At 51.7% G+C, this 17,972-nt stretch overlaps 8 protein-coding genes across 8 annotated transcripts; 6 read left to right on the top strand and 2 right to left on the bottom strand.

Annotated features, from left to right (window-relative positions):
* Positions 1-953: 953 nt before the first annotated feature.
* Positions 954-2,572, top strand: COCCADRAFT_103537 (uncharacterized protein; the record flags this gene model as incomplete). Its single annotated transcript, XM_007716934.1, has 2 exons — positions 954-1,293; positions 1,365-2,572. 2 exons carry the CDS (start codon positions 954-956, stop codon positions 2,570-2,572), a joined length of 1,548 nt encoding a protein of 515 aa, XP_007715124.1.
* Positions 2,573-2,690: 118 nt separating this feature from the next.
* Positions 2,691-2,933, top strand: COCCADRAFT_39222 (uncharacterized protein; the record flags this gene model as incomplete). The annotated part of the gene is made up of 1 exon (XM_007716933.1): positions 2,691-2,933. The coding sequence occupies one exon, from the start codon at positions 2,691-2,693 to the stop codon at positions 2,931-2,933; it is 243 nt and encodes an 80-aa protein (XP_007715123.1).
* A 595-nt stretch (positions 2,934-3,528) lies between these two features.
* Positions 3,529-3,741, top strand: COCCADRAFT_103552 (uncharacterized protein; the record flags this gene model as incomplete). The annotated part of the gene is made up of 1 exon (XM_007716932.1): positions 3,529-3,741. One exon carries the CDS (start codon positions 3,529-3,531, stop codon positions 3,739-3,741), a length of 213 nt encoding a protein of 70 aa, XP_007715122.1.
* A 670-nt stretch (positions 3,742-4,411) lies between these two features.
* COCCADRAFT_103512 (uncharacterized protein) lies at positions 4,412-6,130 on the top strand (the record flags this gene model as incomplete). Its single annotated transcript, XM_007716931.1, has 3 exons — positions 4,412-5,273; positions 5,332-5,436; positions 5,664-6,130. 3 exons carry the CDS (start codon positions 4,412-4,414, stop codon positions 6,128-6,130), a joined length of 1,434 nt encoding a protein of 477 aa, XP_007715121.1.
* Positions 6,131-6,627: 497 nt separating this feature from the next.
* On the bottom strand, positions 6,628-8,012 carry COCCADRAFT_39220 (uncharacterized protein; the record flags this gene model as incomplete). Its single annotated transcript, XM_007716930.1, has 2 exons — positions 6,628-7,915; positions 7,963-8,012. 2 exons carry the CDS (start codon positions 8,010-8,012, stop codon positions 6,628-6,630), a joined length of 1,338 nt encoding a protein of 445 aa, XP_007715120.1.
* Positions 8,013-8,981: 969 nt separating this feature from the next.
* On the bottom strand, positions 8,982-10,496 carry COCCADRAFT_103536 (uncharacterized protein; the record flags this gene model as incomplete). The annotated part of the gene is made up of 3 exons (XM_007716929.1): positions 8,982-9,183; positions 9,261-10,066; positions 10,116-10,496. 3 exons carry the CDS (start codon positions 10,494-10,496, stop codon positions 8,982-8,984), a joined length of 1,389 nt encoding a protein of 462 aa, XP_007715119.1.
* Positions 10,497-10,857: 361 nt separating this feature from the next.
* COCCADRAFT_28556 (uncharacterized protein) lies at positions 10,858-13,634 on the top strand (the record flags this gene model as incomplete). The annotated part of the gene is made up of 4 exons (XM_007716921.1): positions 10,858-11,554; positions 11,610-12,357; positions 12,413-12,593; positions 12,681-13,634. 4 exons carry the CDS (start codon positions 10,858-10,860, stop codon positions 13,632-13,634), a joined length of 2,580 nt encoding a protein of 859 aa, XP_007715111.1.
* A 299-nt stretch (positions 13,635-13,933) lies between these two features.
* On the top strand, positions 13,934-17,893 carry COCCADRAFT_28555 (uncharacterized protein; the record flags this gene model as incomplete). The annotated part of the gene is made up of 1 exon (XM_007716920.1): positions 13,934-17,893. The coding sequence occupies one exon, from the start codon at positions 13,934-13,936 to the stop codon at positions 17,891-17,893; it is 3,960 nt and encodes a 1,319-aa protein (XP_007715110.1).
* Between the last annotated feature and the right edge of the window lie 79 nt (positions 17,894-17,972).

Raw genomic sequence — 17,972 nt, 5'->3', positions numbered from 1 at the left:
GAGGCAGTCCGTGACAAGTCAGTCAGTCAGCCAGCCAGCCAGCCAGCCAGCCAGCCAGCCAGCCAGCCAGGGCTTGCGGGCGGCGTGTGCCGTGGTTTGCGATGCGTGGGCTGGGCGATTCCAAGGGCACGGCCGTGGTATCGTGGTGATGACGCTCTGCGGGTCGGGTGATTAGCGTCACAAGCGCTCGAGACGCATGCTGTGCTGGCAACGCATCGCATCCATGGGTGTCGGGGTGTCGGATGGGTAGGTAGAGTTTAGAGGGGAGAGGGGCCCCACCTTTGTCGGGCAGCGGTGGCAGTGGTAGTGCAGGAGGTGCAGGCCTGGCGGTGGGCAGACAACGAATCCGCGAGAGTCGAGGCGGGAGGAGCCACGGTCCCGTCATTCGACGGGTGCTTATGGCGGGCGGCCGCGTCGAGGTCAGGTCATGTGAGCGCTAGGCGGTTTGCAGGCTAAGGCGCCCCGTGCCATTGGGGGCTTTTGCAGAGGGCAGGCAGGGGAGTGGCCGCTGTGGCCGCGGTGCGTGTCCACTCGTCGTCCTCAACTCCAGCGACGCTTAGCTGACTACTAGCGAAGAAGGTCATGCATTCCCATCCCCGGCCCTGCCCCTCTGCCCTCTGGCTGCTCCTCGCCTCGCTTGTCTCGTCTCACAGAACATCGCCGCCGGATAACACCACGCTGTCAGTTGGCAAGCCTGGCCCGCGACAGCCCTCCATCCGCCTCGCGTCGGCCGTCCATCTCCTGTCCCGATCCGGCCCGAGCCTTTGCTCTGTCTCTGTCTCTGTCTCTGTCTCTGTGTCTCTCTTTTTCCCGCTCTCGCTGCTCTCGCTCCTGCTCCTCCTGCTCCCACACTACCACTATATCCCTCGTGCCCTGCGCTCCTGCCCGCCCGAGCAACCCCCCGCCATAGCAATCCTATCCTCCCACTGCCGTCATGAATAGTCCCACATAAAATGGGTATCCTTGATCTTGCCGACGAGCTTCTTCGCATCATTCTCGAATATGTCGCCTCAGAACCCGAAAAGCCCATTAGCCTCGAACGCCGCGCCTATCTCTCCCAGGAGAGCTTCAAGCTGCCTCTGCCTCCAGACCACGACCAGGCCCAGACCATCGCCGCCTTTCGCCTGACCTGCACAAAGTTTTCCGACCTCGGCATCATCCATCAGTTCTCACGTATCACCACCCGTTTCTCCAAAAGAGGCCTCGACCGGCTCGAGAAGATTGCCAGCCAGCCGCACATTGCCCGCCGTGTCAAGAAATTCAGCTACATGGTCCCGTTCTTCTATGACGAAGGTCCGACTAACCCTTTTCTCTCAACCCTCCCTCAAATCCCATATACCAACCCAACACTAACTCGGCTGTAGGACGGGAGCGGTTACAAGAACTTCTCCATACCCAGCCCAACAGCTTCGCCCTCTTTGATGTTCGTCACTTCCAGACAAAGGCAAACGAGCAGAGAGAAATTGTCCGCACTGGAGAAGATGCCCGCATTCTCCACATAGCACTTCGCCAATTCACCTCCCTTCAGCACATTCAGATTCTACGCGTCCAGGACCAGGAAGAGGGGAAGCTTATTAATTACATGCGGAGCCATGAACTAAACGATTTAGTCCCACGGTGGCCTCCGGCCTGCCTACACAGTGCAAAGACAATAGGTCAGGCCCTTCTCAAGTCAGGATCTCCATGCTCAAGAATATCATCGCCCATGCTTAGTCCACAGAGTGTGTCGAGTGCCGTTGAGAATCCACCATCCACATTGAGTATCCTTGCCAGTCGCCTGACTTGCTTAGAGTTACACTTTGATGATAGCACCGACCTTGATGTGCGCATGCGAGACCTCTCTTCCCTATCCAAGGCCCTATTCACTGCAGCCAAGAACATAGAGGCGTTACATATCGGCTTTCCATCGTACAGGCCACTCTCCATCCAACTAGAGGAACTTTTCCATAACGTCAAGTGGGACAAGTTACAAGCTTTTGGTATACAGGCATGGCGGCTAGACGCAGAAGAAATCATTGGCTTTGCACAGAGACATCGAGAGACATTGCGCGGATTGCGGCTCCGAGACGTACTTTTGAGGCAAGGCAGTAGATGGAAAGATGTCCTGCCTTGTCTGCGGGACGATCTCCCAAGGCTCGACTGGGTCAGCTTAAGACGAATTGATTACGAGCAACATTTCGATGAGCAGTGGGTGTTGGGGGCTGAAGTGCCAGACGACCCTCTTGTTGGAAGCGACAGCAGTGACGAGAGCGAGGACTGGGAATATGATGGGGAACAAGAGGAGCCATTCGACAATCACAGCATTAATGGACACGATCACGACGATAGCTCGATAGCTGGTACAGAATCGGATACTGAAACCGACGAGCCGGAACCGGAGCAGGGCGGAACTCTCCACTTCCCACCCATGCCAGACACCCCAGCCTCGGTCACCTGGTGCAATTGCAACGGTCATATGGACAGTGTAGACGCGTTAGGAGACGATGGTGTCATGGTCACCAACCAGCAACGCAAGTTCTGGGAGAAGTGGGTCGTCAGGAAGATCTGCACCGAGCAGCACGGTCACAAATAAGCGAGCCCGTGTGCACTTCCACGAGGCGTCGTTGTTTTTGTTGGTGGGGGGCCTTCCGGCGTAAGATGGCGTCCTCTTATCGAACCGTTCATGGGCCGTCTGTGCGTGGACCTCGCATATGCATGTTCGCAGCAGCCAAAGCACCGCGCTCGGGCGCTTATGCAATACCCAGCAACCCGTCACTACACTCACCCCAAAACAAGCAAATGCGACCACACCGTACCGTCAATCCAGGAACCCCGCTTTTACGATTCAGTATCGAAATCAACTTCTCTCGCATGCTCTAGGAGTATCACAGGCAACCTTTACTGTTCACTTCTTTCACTGTTGCGTACGCATATCGGGTGCACGCCTACTTTGATTACGGCTTTCCAATCACCGAGGGGAAAAAATCTCGTTTTCTTGTTTTTTTTGCGAACTCAACGGCCTTTTGCAAAGACGGGTTACCCTACTTGTGCCCTCATCATCCTATCTAATGCCCCGAAAAGTCTTATGATCACAACCTTCATACATCCAACTCAACTTTCTCCCTTGGTTTTTCCAAATCACTCCTTTTACAGATAACGAATGTCACGTAGCGTGGGAGGGTAATATCGTTTCCTTTTCTTTGTCCACTATGCACACGTTTGGTTTATTGTAGACGTCCAGTTTTTCTCACCCACGCCTATAGTATATTACCTACGCCCCGTGTATAATATTATTCTGTGCCTAGTATATCACTTTAGGCTAGACGAATGATACTGCTCAAAATTGTTTGCTGTTTGCTTCATGATGAGTCACCCTTGTTGGCAAGTCATTGACTCTCACTATTACCGATTGAGCGTGTTACTGGAATGAGGCGGTGAGGATGCACGTGTAGTTTGGACTGATAGAGCTACAGGAAATCACGTGTGGATTGCTGGGTAAGAGCATAGGGTACTTGCCTCGTAACTTCTTCACTTCCCATCTTGGCAGCAATGAGTAAGCACCTGCACCTACAGCACTCGTCCTTGCAGCTCTCGTCGCCTCACGGATATCACGACACATACGCACGAGCCTTGTTCACTTCACCACACGATAAACGCGCCCGTCATACGTCAGATGGCGTTTCGCGTTTACTTAAGGCTTGGTATGCTAGTATACTGTACTACCAACAGTATGCAGCACCAAAGGTCTTGCTTCATCTTTAAATTTGACAAGCAATTCAAAAGTGTATTTTGAGCAACCTTATCATGACAACTCACATATGGCGGGAAATCGACGCCGGGATGATGATGTGGGAGCCAACATCGGAAGTTATCATCACTCAAGCAGTGGAAGAGCAGCCTCAACATGAGCAGTCACCTGCCGCCACAGAACAAGATTTACAAGGCAAGAGATAACCAATTACTGATTGTTTTCTCCTACGATACAAGTGCTAACAATCCACAAGGGTTTCTAGCTAGTAATTGCGACCATACACAACGAGAGTTGACCCTTCCACCGTATGAGGATGTTTTCGGAACTTCGCTTGACATTGAGCCCTGGAAAGGAAGTTTGTTTTTCGAATCTCCAGACTCGTCTTCGCCTTCAGAAAGAGAAGGCTCGACGCACGCATCGCATTGTTCTTCTTCTGCCTCCTCCTGGTTACATGAAAACAACCATACACCCAAGCCAGACGGTATAGGTCTTTCCAACAGTCAAGGAAGCTCCTCAAGTTTCGCGTCCAATAGCATCGAGTCATATTCCACACCTTGTCCTCGCCGTATGGCACCAAACAGAACTGGTCGCAATCTTCTATATTCTGGTGGTACCAGCCGCTCCAAGTCAAGTAACACTGCAAGAGGTTCCCAATCAGTATCCCGCAAACTCACATTCACAATGAGTGACTCTAGCGATCGCGTTACACCGGTATCGTCTTCAAGAGATTTAAGTAATCTGCAATCTCTGGCAGCTCTCCGAAGGATTGAAAGAGCCCCATCACATTCATGGGATGAGGATCAACGGGAACTGTTGACCATTCTGTATAGGTGGTACGACGATTCCAACCCGACTACTCTTCCCCGGGTCTTCAACCATGTCACAGGCCTTGATCTTCGTGTATCAGTCGTACGGCATCAGTTTGAGGGCCACGTGTTGCTGTTTGGCGGGCGCGCCTTTCCTGAGTACGCCCGGGTAATGGCTATTCCATTTCACGATCCACAAGGGCGGTACAATGCTATCCGTGGGATTATCGAAGAAACTGCCATAGACTTAGGTGTCAGTTTACAGCGCAGAGAAATAGAAATTGCGTTCAATTCTGGCGCCGCGCGGTGGGCGAAGTCCCCAAGGACCAGAAGACTGTATAGGTCCCTGGTTCGCCGCGCTGCGCAGAAGGAGAAAGAAAAGGGTCGAATTTCTCGATTGACTCAATCTGTTGTATTGTCGTCAGATCAGCAAGCAATATCGATGTCAGAATGTCTGCTTGGGAATGTAGCATTGTCCACAGACAATCAAGAGGAAAAGTGGTCTGATGTTGAAAACCTGAGCCCCCGTGCGGCTTCAGTGAAAAAATTGCGGTCCCTTATAGAGCCTATCAAGCGAAACATTGCCTTTCGCGTCTGGGATAAGAACAGTCGCACGACATTCAGTGAAGAAGACGGATTCGTCAGCCAGGCATTTTCCATCTGGCGCGGTGAGCATCCTCCTCCATTCACTCCGGACGGTGAGGGCAGGGCTGCACTTAAGCTGTTGACCAACCTGCGTAAGTAACTAGAAGAAAAGAAGTCTTCCTAGAATCTATATTAACCATGGGTTTACAGATTTGTGTTTGAAGGGCGGGGCGTCTACTTTTGTTTCCTTGTCTACAAGCTTACTCCAGGCTTTGGTCAAAGCAAGCACTATGGATGACCCGTGCATAGCTATTGGTGAGTGATATGCTTCATTTCGAGAAATTCAAAACTGACTTTACCTAACGCAATGGCAGTTGCATTGGATGATCTCTCACTCACAACGCCAAATAAGACATTGCCGGCAGCAGACGTCCTTCGAATGCTCAAGTCCGAAGGCCAGGCATGGTGGGCTCGCTATAAAGGCCACGCAGGTAAGCCGTCAGTCTGCTCGTTGCCTTATCCAATTTACTAATAGCTCGCAGAACGCATGGTATGGGCTTCGGTACCCGCCGAAGCAATTCTACATCACTTCCCTATCGCCGACCTTCACACCGTGGCACAAAGTGATCCCATCTGCTCTCAGCTTCTAAACCTATCCGCATTTCAACCTCGTAGACGCACACGCCACGTTTCTGATCGCATGCGCGAACAACGCAATACCATCACCACACATACTGTACAAGCGGTGGCAGGCATTGCGCGAGCGTTTGGCATGCATCGTGAACGCGTTAGTCTCGTACATATCCAAGGTTTCATTGCCGCTTTGGTAGATTCGTTTCAACTTCGCTACGACGAGACGGGAGATGCACACGCGAACAGCATCTCACATAACTTTGCAGTGACGCTTCGATCACGCTGTCACCGCATCGAAGACGTTGCTCTCGCGTTTCTCGAGGGTGCCAGACAGGGCAACGATGTCATTGCGTATTACTCGCGCCGCCGGTCGTAGTCGAACCAAGATGTAGGGTGTACAGCTTTCTGTTGATAGTCTCATCACCCGCTTTTTCTTTGTTTGCCAACAGTATTCAGGAAGAGGGGTTCGCTCACGAGTATATCATGTCGATATGAACACAGAGTTTGTACCGGGTTTTTTTCTTTCGGGGCAGTCAAAAGGAGGATATAGCAACGCTGATAGCGAATTTTTTTATGCGATTTCGCTGGGACGAGGGTAGCAAGGTATCCCCACTCCCAGCTGCTTGTTGCTAATACACTTCAATGTAAGAACGATGCACTGGAGTATTCACACACACACACATGTAGCCTCAAGAAACATCGCATGGGCAACACAGTACATTGGCATCATACTCTCTACCAAACCTTCACATAAGAAAAATCACAGTACGAACATCTCCTAACAAATCCAAATTCCTCATAACGCAAATTGACTACAACCTCCCCCCTCTCCTTCCCAATCTCCCTTCCCTTTCCTCCGTACCACAACCACACTCACCCCCAAATCACCGTCGCAGTGGGTTGTTCAACCCCCACACTATTAACTTGACTCGGGATGGACGGCGGCGGAAAATCATCATCATCATCCTCACCTCCATCCTGTCTCTTCCCCCAAATCACCGTTGCAGTAGGTTGCTCGACCCCCACACTATTAACTTGACTTGGGATAGATGGAGGCGGGAAATCATCGTCTTCATCCTCATCTTGACGTTTGCCCCAGATGACGGTTGCGGTCGGGGGTTGAATGCTGATTTCGTTGGGAGGAGGGGTGGGGATGGTGGGTGGGGGGAAGTCTGGATCTTCTTCTTCTGGGAAGGGGTCGTCTTCGGGGAAGGGATCCTCGGAGTCGTCGTCGGGGAAGGGGGCAGAAGTAGGTTCTGGTGAGCGTTTTCCCCAGCTTATGCTGAAGCTGGGGGGGCCGAGGGTGATGTCGGGGGGAGCGTAGGAGGTGGTGTCGGGTTCTGGGGCTGGGGTTGGTGTAGGCTTGGGGGTAGGAGTAGGGGTAGGAGTAGGGGTGGCTTTTGAAGTGGATGTTGGGGTGGGTTTAGGTGTGGCTTTTGAAGTCGATGGGGGTGTGGACTTGGATGTAGGCTTAGGTGTTACCTTGGACGTTGGCTTGGGAGTCACCTTGGACGTAGGCTTAGGAGTCGGGGTAGGCTTTGGCTTCTTTGTAGACGTAGGCTTAACATCACGTTGCTCCATGTTCCAGCTTATGCTATACTGGGGTGGCGGTGAGCTGGTTTGTACTTCCTTTGTTGATGTTGGCTGGGTTGACGACGGTTTGAGCCTCGTTGTGGATTTGAAAGTCGTTGGTCTTGGTGGCCACGGGTTCCAAGGAGGATATCCTGGCTTTCTGGTCGAAGAAACCTTTGTCGACGAAGTCGAATTTCTGGAGCTTATCGAGACAGATGGTGACGATGTAACGGATGGGTACTCTGGAGTTGGTTTTGGTGTGGGTGTGGGCACAGGAGTGGGCGTCGAGGATGCACCCGGGCCTTCTCCATCCCAGCTGATGCTATAGGTTGGATTACCAATACTGATTTGGTCGCTCGGTTTTGGCGGGGGGTATTCAGGTTCGGGTGTCGGTTCAGGCTCACTAGTCTCCCAGCTAATCCAGAATGACGGTTTTCCAAGGCTGATCTGGTCTGTTGGCTTTGGTGGATTGACAGGCTCGTAGGGGCCCTCAGTGGGCTCCGGATTTCCAGTATCCCATGAGACGCTTTGCTGAGGTAGAGTTATCTCTACTTGACGCTCTTGAAAGCCAGCAGGTGCAGCACGGATACTAAAACACGTCGGTATCTGTAGATAGACGCAGGCAGAATAACAAACCTGATTGCAAGGCCAAGTAGCACTAGCACGCTGTTGCGTGCAGGAGCCATGTTTGCTCGAAAATGTATGGTGCAAGACCAAATTTACAATTCCGTGGTGTAACTCTGCTCTTTCGTTGCGACTTTTGTGGCAAAGTTATAGACGTTTCTCCAGTCACCGATTCTGGTCAATCTAGGAGAACATGCAATGATACAGTGCCAAGATTAAAGATACGAGACCACGCGCCCTGAATCCTTAGTGAACATCGGTTGCATCTGTGTGACACCGTAGGCCTCTGCATTAGCGAGGCTTGATAGTCCATGTTCTGGGCTTTAGGTTGTGCTTCGATCTCGCAGCGCAATATACAGTGATAACCGCCGGGTCTACCTGCAGTGTCACTTGGGAGAAACCTAATTTTAGGCAAACCCTGTCCAGTAGCGTGTGTTGAATTTACAAAATGTGGAAGGTGTCGGGAAAATTAAAGTGCATCTTGTCTGGCTATATTGCTGGGTATTTTGCGTGATCGTGCCATGGTTGCAAACAGCCGAGAATGCAGGGTTTCTCTCGTGAGGACTTTGCATAATATATGAACCAACTTTAACAATCGTGTCGCTCAACCAACGAAACTACTTCGCTTGCATGACCTCGGTCCAGAATCAACCTTACCAGAATCCCTTGGTTTTGTTTGATATGACCAAGACATGGTTATATAGCCCCCATTGGGAACATCACAACCCGGTAGCGAACTCCCACAGCTCATACCTCGGTATATGTATGTTGGTAACTGTGCGACGTGCCGGGAGGGAATATGAAGAGCGCAACAGCCGTCGAACTGAGAGCGCTCATGGCAATCAGATTGTTCTCGCAATCACGAGATGCCGAACCATGACAGTAACACTGACCCTGCTTGCAGACAAACTGACTATTGACTGGTTGTTTGTTTTCACTATGGAATACCCGGGAAAGGCGGATATAGGTGGTGTAGTCCCGGGAGCCAAGGGAGGAAGAGAGCCCTGTTGCATATAGGACGTGCTTGGCCGTCATCCGTCTTCTGGGGGATCTAGAAGTTTGTCCAGTGGCCATTTTCGTATGGCGCGAATGCTTAGTGGGTCGATGTATCCCGCTTCGAACATCTCGAGCCCGGCCCATCCAATCATGGCAGCATTGTCGGTGCAAAATTTGGGAGGAGGAAAGTACAGCTCAACATCTGGAAATCCGTGAGCACAAAGGGTACATGCAAGTCTGATAACAGGTTAGCTTGATCAGTTTCTAAAGCCGAATGACAGCGGGCGCAAGTCCTAGGAATTGAGTGGACGCACATGTGTCGAAGAAGGGAGTTTGCAGCGACACCTCCAGCCATGACGAGGGCAGGCTTTGATGTGGTGACATCTCGCTGGGATTGCAGGCCTAACACCACTCGTGAAGCTAAGTGCTCGAAAACTGCGCGCATAGTTTCTCTTGCCAGATCCATTCTCTCTTCGATTTCAACCTCAGTAGCTGCTCGCTCAACCTTGTTGAATTTCCTCGTATTAGGGTCCATGCCATATCGTATGATGCGCTCGACCATTGTGGTAATGCCGGAAAAGCTCATCTCAAGGCTATTAATCTTGACGCCCCCACCGGATTTAGTCAGTGGCTTGTTGAGAGCCCAACCCCATTTAGTAGTGTTTCTCCGGATTGCATCTTCGTGATTTGTCGGGACTGCATACCATTCATACCGATGACCATGCGTACTCAAATAACTTTCAGCGGAGTATATGGACTGCGCAGATGGTGAGGTCAAAGTTGTTTGGCCTTCCAGACCTGAATTAGGAAATGCAAATGCTTCAAGGAGTGCTCCATACATGGTGCTCTTGGTTGTTTGCAGCAACTGTGCAGGCAAGACGACACGAGCAATCTTGTCCAAGCATTCTCCAATAGCAATGTCATTTGTCGACCCCAATACATGGTGGTGTGTCAAAGAAGCAGAGTGGATGAGTAACGTGTGGCCACCAGATGCTAGCACTGACAGGAACGGAAACTTGGGCGCAGGCTCAGGCGATGGATGGGCACAGGATTCAAGAGCGCTCACCATTCGCGGCGTGAGAGCATGTGCTTGCATGTGGTGAACACCAACGAGAGGTTTCTGGGGTAGGTGTCAGTGGCAGGTTCATGAGGAGACCAGCGTGCAGTACCTGCCATGCTACAGCAAGGCCCTTTGCGGTGTCGAGGCCCGTGAACAGATTACTACGCATACCAGGCCCACGTGTAACGGAAATGAAGTCGGGCAGTCTTCTCGTTGCAACGTCTACTTGGCCTGACTGCGTTGACCCTGCATTCGGAAGAACAGACCCATTGCGCATTGGGAGATGGCGCATGGCTTCATGCACAAGTGTCGCAAGGCTCTCCTGGTGAGATTGAAGCGATATGAGGGGATGCACGCCTTGGTATACTGAGTTGTTGGACGTGACTTTATCGTGGAAATGCAGTTTTGCTGTCACGTGGCCATGGTGGTTTCCTTTTTCAATTATAGCCACCGAAGTATCATCGCATGATGTCTCAATGGCAAGGGTCATGAGGCATCTTTGCGATGGCCATTGGCGTAGGCGATGAGTTGTTGAGCGGATCGCGGCCTGGAGCCCATGGGAACGAGGCCGCATTAGCTCTGTGGTTTGGGCGAGTGTGGAGTGGTACGGGTACGGGTGCGGGTGCAGGTACAGCAATTGGAATAGCGAGTAGCGAGCAAGGAGGATTTCTGTGCATGAACGTCGGAAGGGTTCCGGGGCGCAGGGCCCAGGCCTCGGCAGGCCCTGTGACGTAAACCCCCGAAGCTTCGAGCCTCACATGCCGCTCTCAACACCCTGAGTCCATATCATCTGACGTGATATGTTCCTTTGTATTCTGCGATGAAATATACGTCTCGTCACTCCCAAACACATGGCTGACATCGATAAGAAGACAGACGGCCCGGAGCCATACTCGGCCGCCGGCTTCGACTTCACCCTCTTGCCCGACTACGATAACGACTTTGTCGAAGAAGACCATTTTATTGAATTCGCCAAAGCGCTCGCTGCGCCAGAGAATTCGCCATCGACCGAGGACCTCACTTCGCCTCCGCCCGAACGTGCCTTCATCACTGCCCAAAATGACTGGCGCCCCGTCCACCAGCGCGTCAAGCGGCGTAAGAAGACAAAGGCCCCCCCACGTCGCGGCAAGGACGAGACGCGCGAGGGTTTCGTCTACATACTGCTCAAGTGGCCGCTGCTGATTGTCGTGCTCGGATGGCTGCTCTTTCTGAGTATCGGCTACGTCTTCACGCGCCTGTACATTTATCTATATGAGCACTGGGTCACATGGCGCGGAACACGCCAGAGGCTGCGCCAACGCCTTCAGGATGCGAGATCATATGAGGAATGGATACAGGGCGCAAAGGAAATAGACACCTATCTTGGCAACGATGCGTGGAAAGAGAAGGCCGAATACGCTTACTATGACAGCAAGACCATCGCGAGGGTACACCAGCAGATGGCCAAGCTGCGGGAAAAGGCAGAGGCTGATGAGAACAGTGCTTCAGGCTCCAAACACACTACAGGTCCTCACACGGCTGTCGAGGACCTTCGTGCGCTGCTGGAGGGTAAGAATATACCATACTCCTGTATACGGGAACAATCGGCTAACGTCTTACGCAGCCTCCATGAAGAACAACTTCGTCGGATTTGAGAACCCTCGGCTGTACAGCGAAACATACTACGGAACCAAAACTCTTGTTCAAAACTTCGTGGACGAAGCCGAGGCCTCCCTGTCATTTCTCCTGCGGACCACGCAGCTCGACGCTGACAACAAGCGCGCCCTCTTCAAGCACTTGGGTAGTAACTTTGGTCGCACTGCACTATGTCTATCAGGAGGAGCCACTTTTGCCTACTACCACTTTGGTGTGGCTAAAGCTCTGATGGACGCTGAGTTACTACCCGAAGTCATCACTGGCACTTCAGGTGGCGCCCTTGTTGCTGCGCTGCTGTGCACAAGGACCGATGAAGAACTCAAGAGTTTGCTTGTACCAGCGCTTGCCCACCGCATCACCGCCTGCCATGAAGGAATTCTCACATGGTCAAAAAGATGGTGGAAGACTGGTGCTAGGTTCGACAGTGTGGATTGGGCCCGGAGGTGTGCTTGGATGACACATGGCAGCCTGACATTCAAAGAAGCATACCAAAGAACCGGCCGCATACTCAATGTCTCCTGCGTGCCAGCTGATCCGCACTCACCAACTATTCTAGCAAACTACATCACTGCCCCTGACTGTGTCATTTGGTCGGCGGTTTTAGCTTCGGCTGCTGTTCCTGGAATCCTCAACCCAGTTGTACTCATGAAGAAGAATAAGGATGGAAGTCTTTCGCCCTTCTCTTTCGGTCACAAGTGGAAAGATGGAAGTCTAAGGTAAGTCATTGAATCCGCATAATTGCCACCTTGTGACGACTCACGCGGTCTGTAGGACGGACATCCCACTCAAGGCACTGAATCTTCATTTCAATGTGCGCTTCTCGATCGTTAGTCAGGTCAATCCGCACATTAATATCTTTTTCTTTTCGTCACGTGGATCAGTTGGTCAACCTGTCACTCACCGACGCGGGCGCGGTTGGAGAGGTGGCTTTCTCGGTTCAGCTACGGAGCAGGTACGTAACGAACATCCCAGCACTCAACCAACTACCTCTTCAATACCACGAAACCTTTACTTAGTCCTCCTCTAACTATATTCGTAGTATCTCAAACTTGATCTTTACAAATGGCTCAAGGTTCTCCGTCACCTCGAACTATTGCCGAGACCCCTTGGTCAGGATTGGAGCGAGCTCTGGCTGCAACGCTTTAGCGGAACCATCACCATTTGGCCCAAGTCCATCCCTTCGGACTTCATTCATATCTTATCTGACCCTACCCCACAAAGACTAGCACGCATGATTCATGTTGGCCAGCAATCTGCGTTTCCAAAACTAAAGTTCATTGCGAACCGAGCCAAGCTAGAACGCGCCATTCAGGAGGGCAGGCGCAGATACAGACCTCGTGGCGTACGCGATGAAGAAGTAATCAACACCCTCAGTGAAGAAGATCTCCGCAGCTTGCTCAAGCGAACACATAGCGATGGACCTACCGGAAACGCTCCATACCCTGCATCTGGTTCAGAGTCTTCTTCATCTGCCGGGCTTTCAAGACCTGGATCACCAATAGATCTCCCTCTGGGCTTTAATTTCACCCGAAAGAAGAAGGGGAAGCTGGACAAGATCACGACAAATGTGGATAAGCAGACTGATGTCCCAGATAGCCCTTCGTTGTCTAAGCGGTTAAGTGGCTGGTGGTCAGCCATTTCTCCACAAGCCTCCCCACGACCTGACCTCGCGCAGCCTACAGCTGCTCAAGTCAATTCACGTGCTGGAACATACAGCCACGACCGTCCTAATTCCATGTTCGAGTTGCGACCTCCGGGTGGGTTGGGTGATTTCCCGACCGGGAGGAAACAGAGCAGAGTCTTTGATGACTCTGATGACGACGATGTGACCCAAAACTCTTCTCGATATAAGCATCAGCATAAAGGCAGTGATTTCCATGATGTAGATGCAGGAGTAGGAGATAAAGAGGATCATGGCGACGCAGATTTTGGTGACGACGAAGAAGACAGAAAGGAATCGCAAACCGTTGGCGTTGGCCTTGGGCTTGAGTAACAAGAAATATAGACAGACCATTTTGATATGTATAATAGCTGAACTAAACCGTAGAAATTGTAATTTTGAGAGACCAATAATCCTGCACACAACAAGACTGGGAGACGTCTGAAGAAGGTTCAGCTCAAACACGTGAAGGTCGCGTGGGAACGTGGGCCAGGCTTGGCATGTCGTCATTGACGACGCGCCTTGAACGCGCGATCACCAGGCAGCAAGCACCTAGTTAAAACTCACCTTGAGTGATACAGGCACACACTTTACCTGTCGAAATTGATGGCTCACGCTCATAGAAGAGCGTAATGGGTGTTACTGGCCTCTGGACCGTTTTGCAACCCTGCGCGCGGCCGATTAAGATTGAGACGCTGAACAAGAAACGACTGGCTGTCGATGCGTCCATCTGGATCTACCAGTTCCTCAAAGCCGTGCGCGACAAGGAAGGAAATGCGTTGCGGAACAGCCACATTGTCGGCTTCTTTCGCCGAGTATGTAAGCTACTTTTCATCGGCATAAAGCCTGTGTTCGTCTTCGACGGGGGCGCCCCGGCCCTGAAGCGACAGACTATCCGCCACCGTAAGTCGCGCCGGGAGGGCAGACGAGACGATGCACTCAAGACAGCTGGGAAGTTGTTAGCCATACAAATGCAGAGGGCTGCGGAGGAAGAGGACAAGAAGAGGAAGGAAGCCGCCAAACATTCACGGGAAACCCAACAAGATGAGGAGATACCTGAAAACTTGGTTTATGCAGACGAACTACTCCAAACCCCCCAGGAACGGACACAGAACCGCACATTCAAAAGAAAGGACCAATATCATTTGCCAGATCTGGGCAAATCCATGTCGGAAATGGGCGCTGCGAACGATCCCAGAGTCATGTCTCTAGAGGAACTAGAAGAGTATGCGCGGCAGTTCGACAGAGGCGAAGACATCAACGTTTATGATTTCTCCAAGATCGACTTTGATGGCCACTTTTTCCAAAGTTTGCCCCCAGCTGATCGCTATAATATTCTGAACGCAGCCAGGCTGCGAAGTCGGCTCAGGATGGGTCACTCAAAGGAACAGCTTGATGCAATGTTTCCCGACAGAATGGCGTTCTCTAAGTTCCAGATTGAGCGTGTGCGCGAACGCAATGAACTTACGCAACGCTTGATGAATCTCAACGGCATGAACGACGATTCCTTTGGCAGTGGTGGTTTCAATCGCGTTGCTGGTGAGAGAGACAGGGAGTATGTCCTCGTAAAGAATGACGGGGTTGAGGGTGGTTGGGCCCTTGGAGTGGTCTTAAACAAGGAAGTTGGAAAAGCTCACAAACCAATTGAAGTAGAACTGCCCCAACCCCCAACTAAAGATGATGAGGAATGGGAAGATGATGAGGATTTTGAGGATGTGCCCATAGAAGGCTTGAATCGGCTCCCTAAACCTAAAGCAGGATTGAGTGCCCAGGAAAAAGAAGGTCGCGAGTTCATTGCAAATGAATTGGCAACAAGGCGCTGGCAGCTTTACAGGTCAAGGAAAGAAAACCCAAGACAGTCTGCTCCCAAAAGGGCTGCGCCAGTGGACCAAAACCCCGATTCGTTGTTTCTTGCCGATGAGAACGAAGACCAAGACTGGATGGACGTGCATGCCAATGGCGGTAACGATTTGACCGAGGAGGCGGGCGACGATCTTGAGAACGAACAGTTACAGCAAGCGATTGCATTGTCAATGCAATCAGGAGTACAACAACATCAAGAAACTGCTGAAGAGTCTGAAGATGATCCAGTCCGTGAGGTTTTTCCACAAAGGCGTGCTGAAGAGACTAATCCCTTCGCTGGGACCAAGGGCTCTGGACTTGCTATTGGAAGGCTTGCCAATCAACGCAGTAACAAATTGGCTATGAAGGGCCCTTTTGAAGGCAGTGATAGCGAAGATGAGATGGATCTACAGGCTGCGCTGGCCGAGTCTCGCAAGCCAAAACGTCCTACCAACGTGCAAAAACCATTGTCTAAATCTAACACTCAACCATCTTCATCACCTATCGAATCTGCACCAGGAAAGATCAATTCCTCAGGTTTCGACGGGCCTCTTCCGTTTGAGAGACTCAATCTGGGTAACTCCCTGCTTGGCAAGAAAAAGATGGAAAAATTGGAGGCTGAGAATGCTGGAGGCTTTGAGAAGAACTATGCAGAGGAAAAAAAGATTGCAGCGCCACTTCCGCCTTGGTTCAATGCGTCACGGGATATTGCTTCAGAAGTCAACTCCCAACGACAGGAAGAAAAGTTGCTATGGGAGGAAGCTCGCCAAGAAGAAAAGAGCAGATTCCAGTTCCAAGAACTTCCAAGTTTGCGCAAGCAAGATACGAAGGAAGTCATTGACGTAGATGCACCCGAAAGTCAAAGTCAGAAGCAGGTAATAGAGATTGACTCGGATAATGACGCTGATGTGCAGATGGAGGATGTACAAACTGGAGAAGCCGAGTTGAAGATGGGTGATTTGGCGGACAAAGTTCGAGCAGAGCCACCAAAACCGCTTTCTCCACATCAGCTACCGCCACCTCCTCAAGATCCTACTTTGGTGAAGAAGGGCCCATTCGCCGAGGATTCTGATGAGGAGCCAGTGGACTGGTCGGAGAGTGAGCCGGAAGACGAAAGGCACGCGCGACAGAAAGCAACAAACGATGTGGAGTCAAAGTCAGAGACACGGCAAGCTTCTGAAACACCGTCTGATGAATTTGAAGATGTACCGATGCAGACAGATCCGGCTCCTGAACATACATCTGTCAAATCACCGTCACCTGAATTCGAGGATGTACTTTTGCAAGGTGAATCGACTTCAGCACCCGAGCAGCCAAAGTCTCCATCGCCCGAATTTGAGGACGTCCCGATTAGACAGGAAAAGCCACGTCAACCTCAAAGAGAGTTTTCGCCATTACAGGGTCCAGAAGACCTTACGAAGCCGATTGTACCATACAGTGGCGTTGCTGACGACAGTGTTCCTATGGATATTGTAGAAAGCAACGATTCTGACCAATACTCTGACCCAGAAGATGAAGAGCTATTTGCCTCTCTAGCCAAAGAGGCTGAAGAGCACGCACGCTTCGCCCAGGAACTAAGCAACAACACCGCCGCACGGGTAGACTTTGACGAAGAACTCAAGCAACTACGTGCTCAGCAGAAGAAAGACCGTCGAGACGCCGACGAAGTCACGCAAACAATGATTTCCGAGTGCCAACAGCTCCTCACCTTATTCGGCCTCCCATACATCACCGCACCCATGGAAGCTGAAGCCCAATGCGCCGAACTCGTCAACCTAGGCCTCGTCGACGGCATCGTAACCGACGACTCAGACACGTTCCTCTTCGGCGGCACCCGCGTCTATAAGAACATGTTCAACGCCGCCAAATTCGTCGAATGCTACCTCTCCTCAGATCTAACCTCTGAATTCAGTCTCACCCGCGAAAAACTAATCGACATCGCCCAACTCCTCGGTTCCGACTACACAGAAGGCATCCCGGGCATCGGCCCCGTTACCGCGCTAGAAATCCTCTCCGAATTCAACGATCTGACCAGCTTCAGAAAGTGGTGGGACGGCGTACAAAACGGGTCCATCAAGAAATTAGACGATGCCCAATCCTCATTTCGACGCCGTTTCCGGAAAAATCAAGCTACCAAGCTTTTCCTACCCGCGTCTTTCCCAGATCCAAGGGTAGCAGACGCATATCTACACCCGGAAGTCGATTCCAGTCCCGAGCCCTTCCAATGGGGCGTCCCTGACCTCGCTGCGCTGCGCGCGTATCTCAGTTCGCAGATTGGATGGAGCACCGAGCGTACGGATGAGGTGCTTGTGCCTGTGATCCGCGATATGAATCGCAGGGAAAAAGAGGGGACGCAGGCGAATATCACGAGGTTCTTTGAGGGGAGTGTAGGGGCGGGGGCGTTTGCACCGAGGGTTAGGGGTGCAGAGGGTGGGCCGAGTGGGAAGAGGAAGGGGAAGGGGGCCGCGGGGAAGAGGCTAGGAGCTGCGTTGACGAGGTTGGCGGAGAGGGAGGGGGCGAGGGGGGGAAGTGAGGGCGAGAGCGAGGAGGGTGTGGAACGGGATGAGGGTGCGAATGGTGGGAGGAAGAAGAGGAAGGTTGGGACGGACAAGGCTGCGGAATTGGCGGAGAAGGAAGATCAAGGTACAGGCGAAGATGGTGGAGAAGATGATGAAGATGACGAAGATGAATTATACGAGGAGCCTACAAAGAAGAAACCTAGGAAGACGCGAAAGGCAAAGGCAGTGTAGAATTAGTACCTTGAAAAGAAAAAAAATGGCCATAACTCGTCAGCTTCACCAAGCATCAATTCACCTTCTTCAAATAAGA

This window comes from Bipolaris zeicola (assembly GCF_000523435.1).
Source record: "Bipolaris zeicola 26-R-13 unplaced genomic scaffold scaffold_158, whole genome shotgun sequence".
NCBI lineage: Eukaryota > Fungi > Ascomycota > Dothideomycetes > Pleosporales > Pleosporaceae > Bipolaris > Bipolaris zeicola.
Note: the sequence above shows the minus strand (reverse complement) of the source record. Positions and strands in the feature narration are given on the sequence as shown.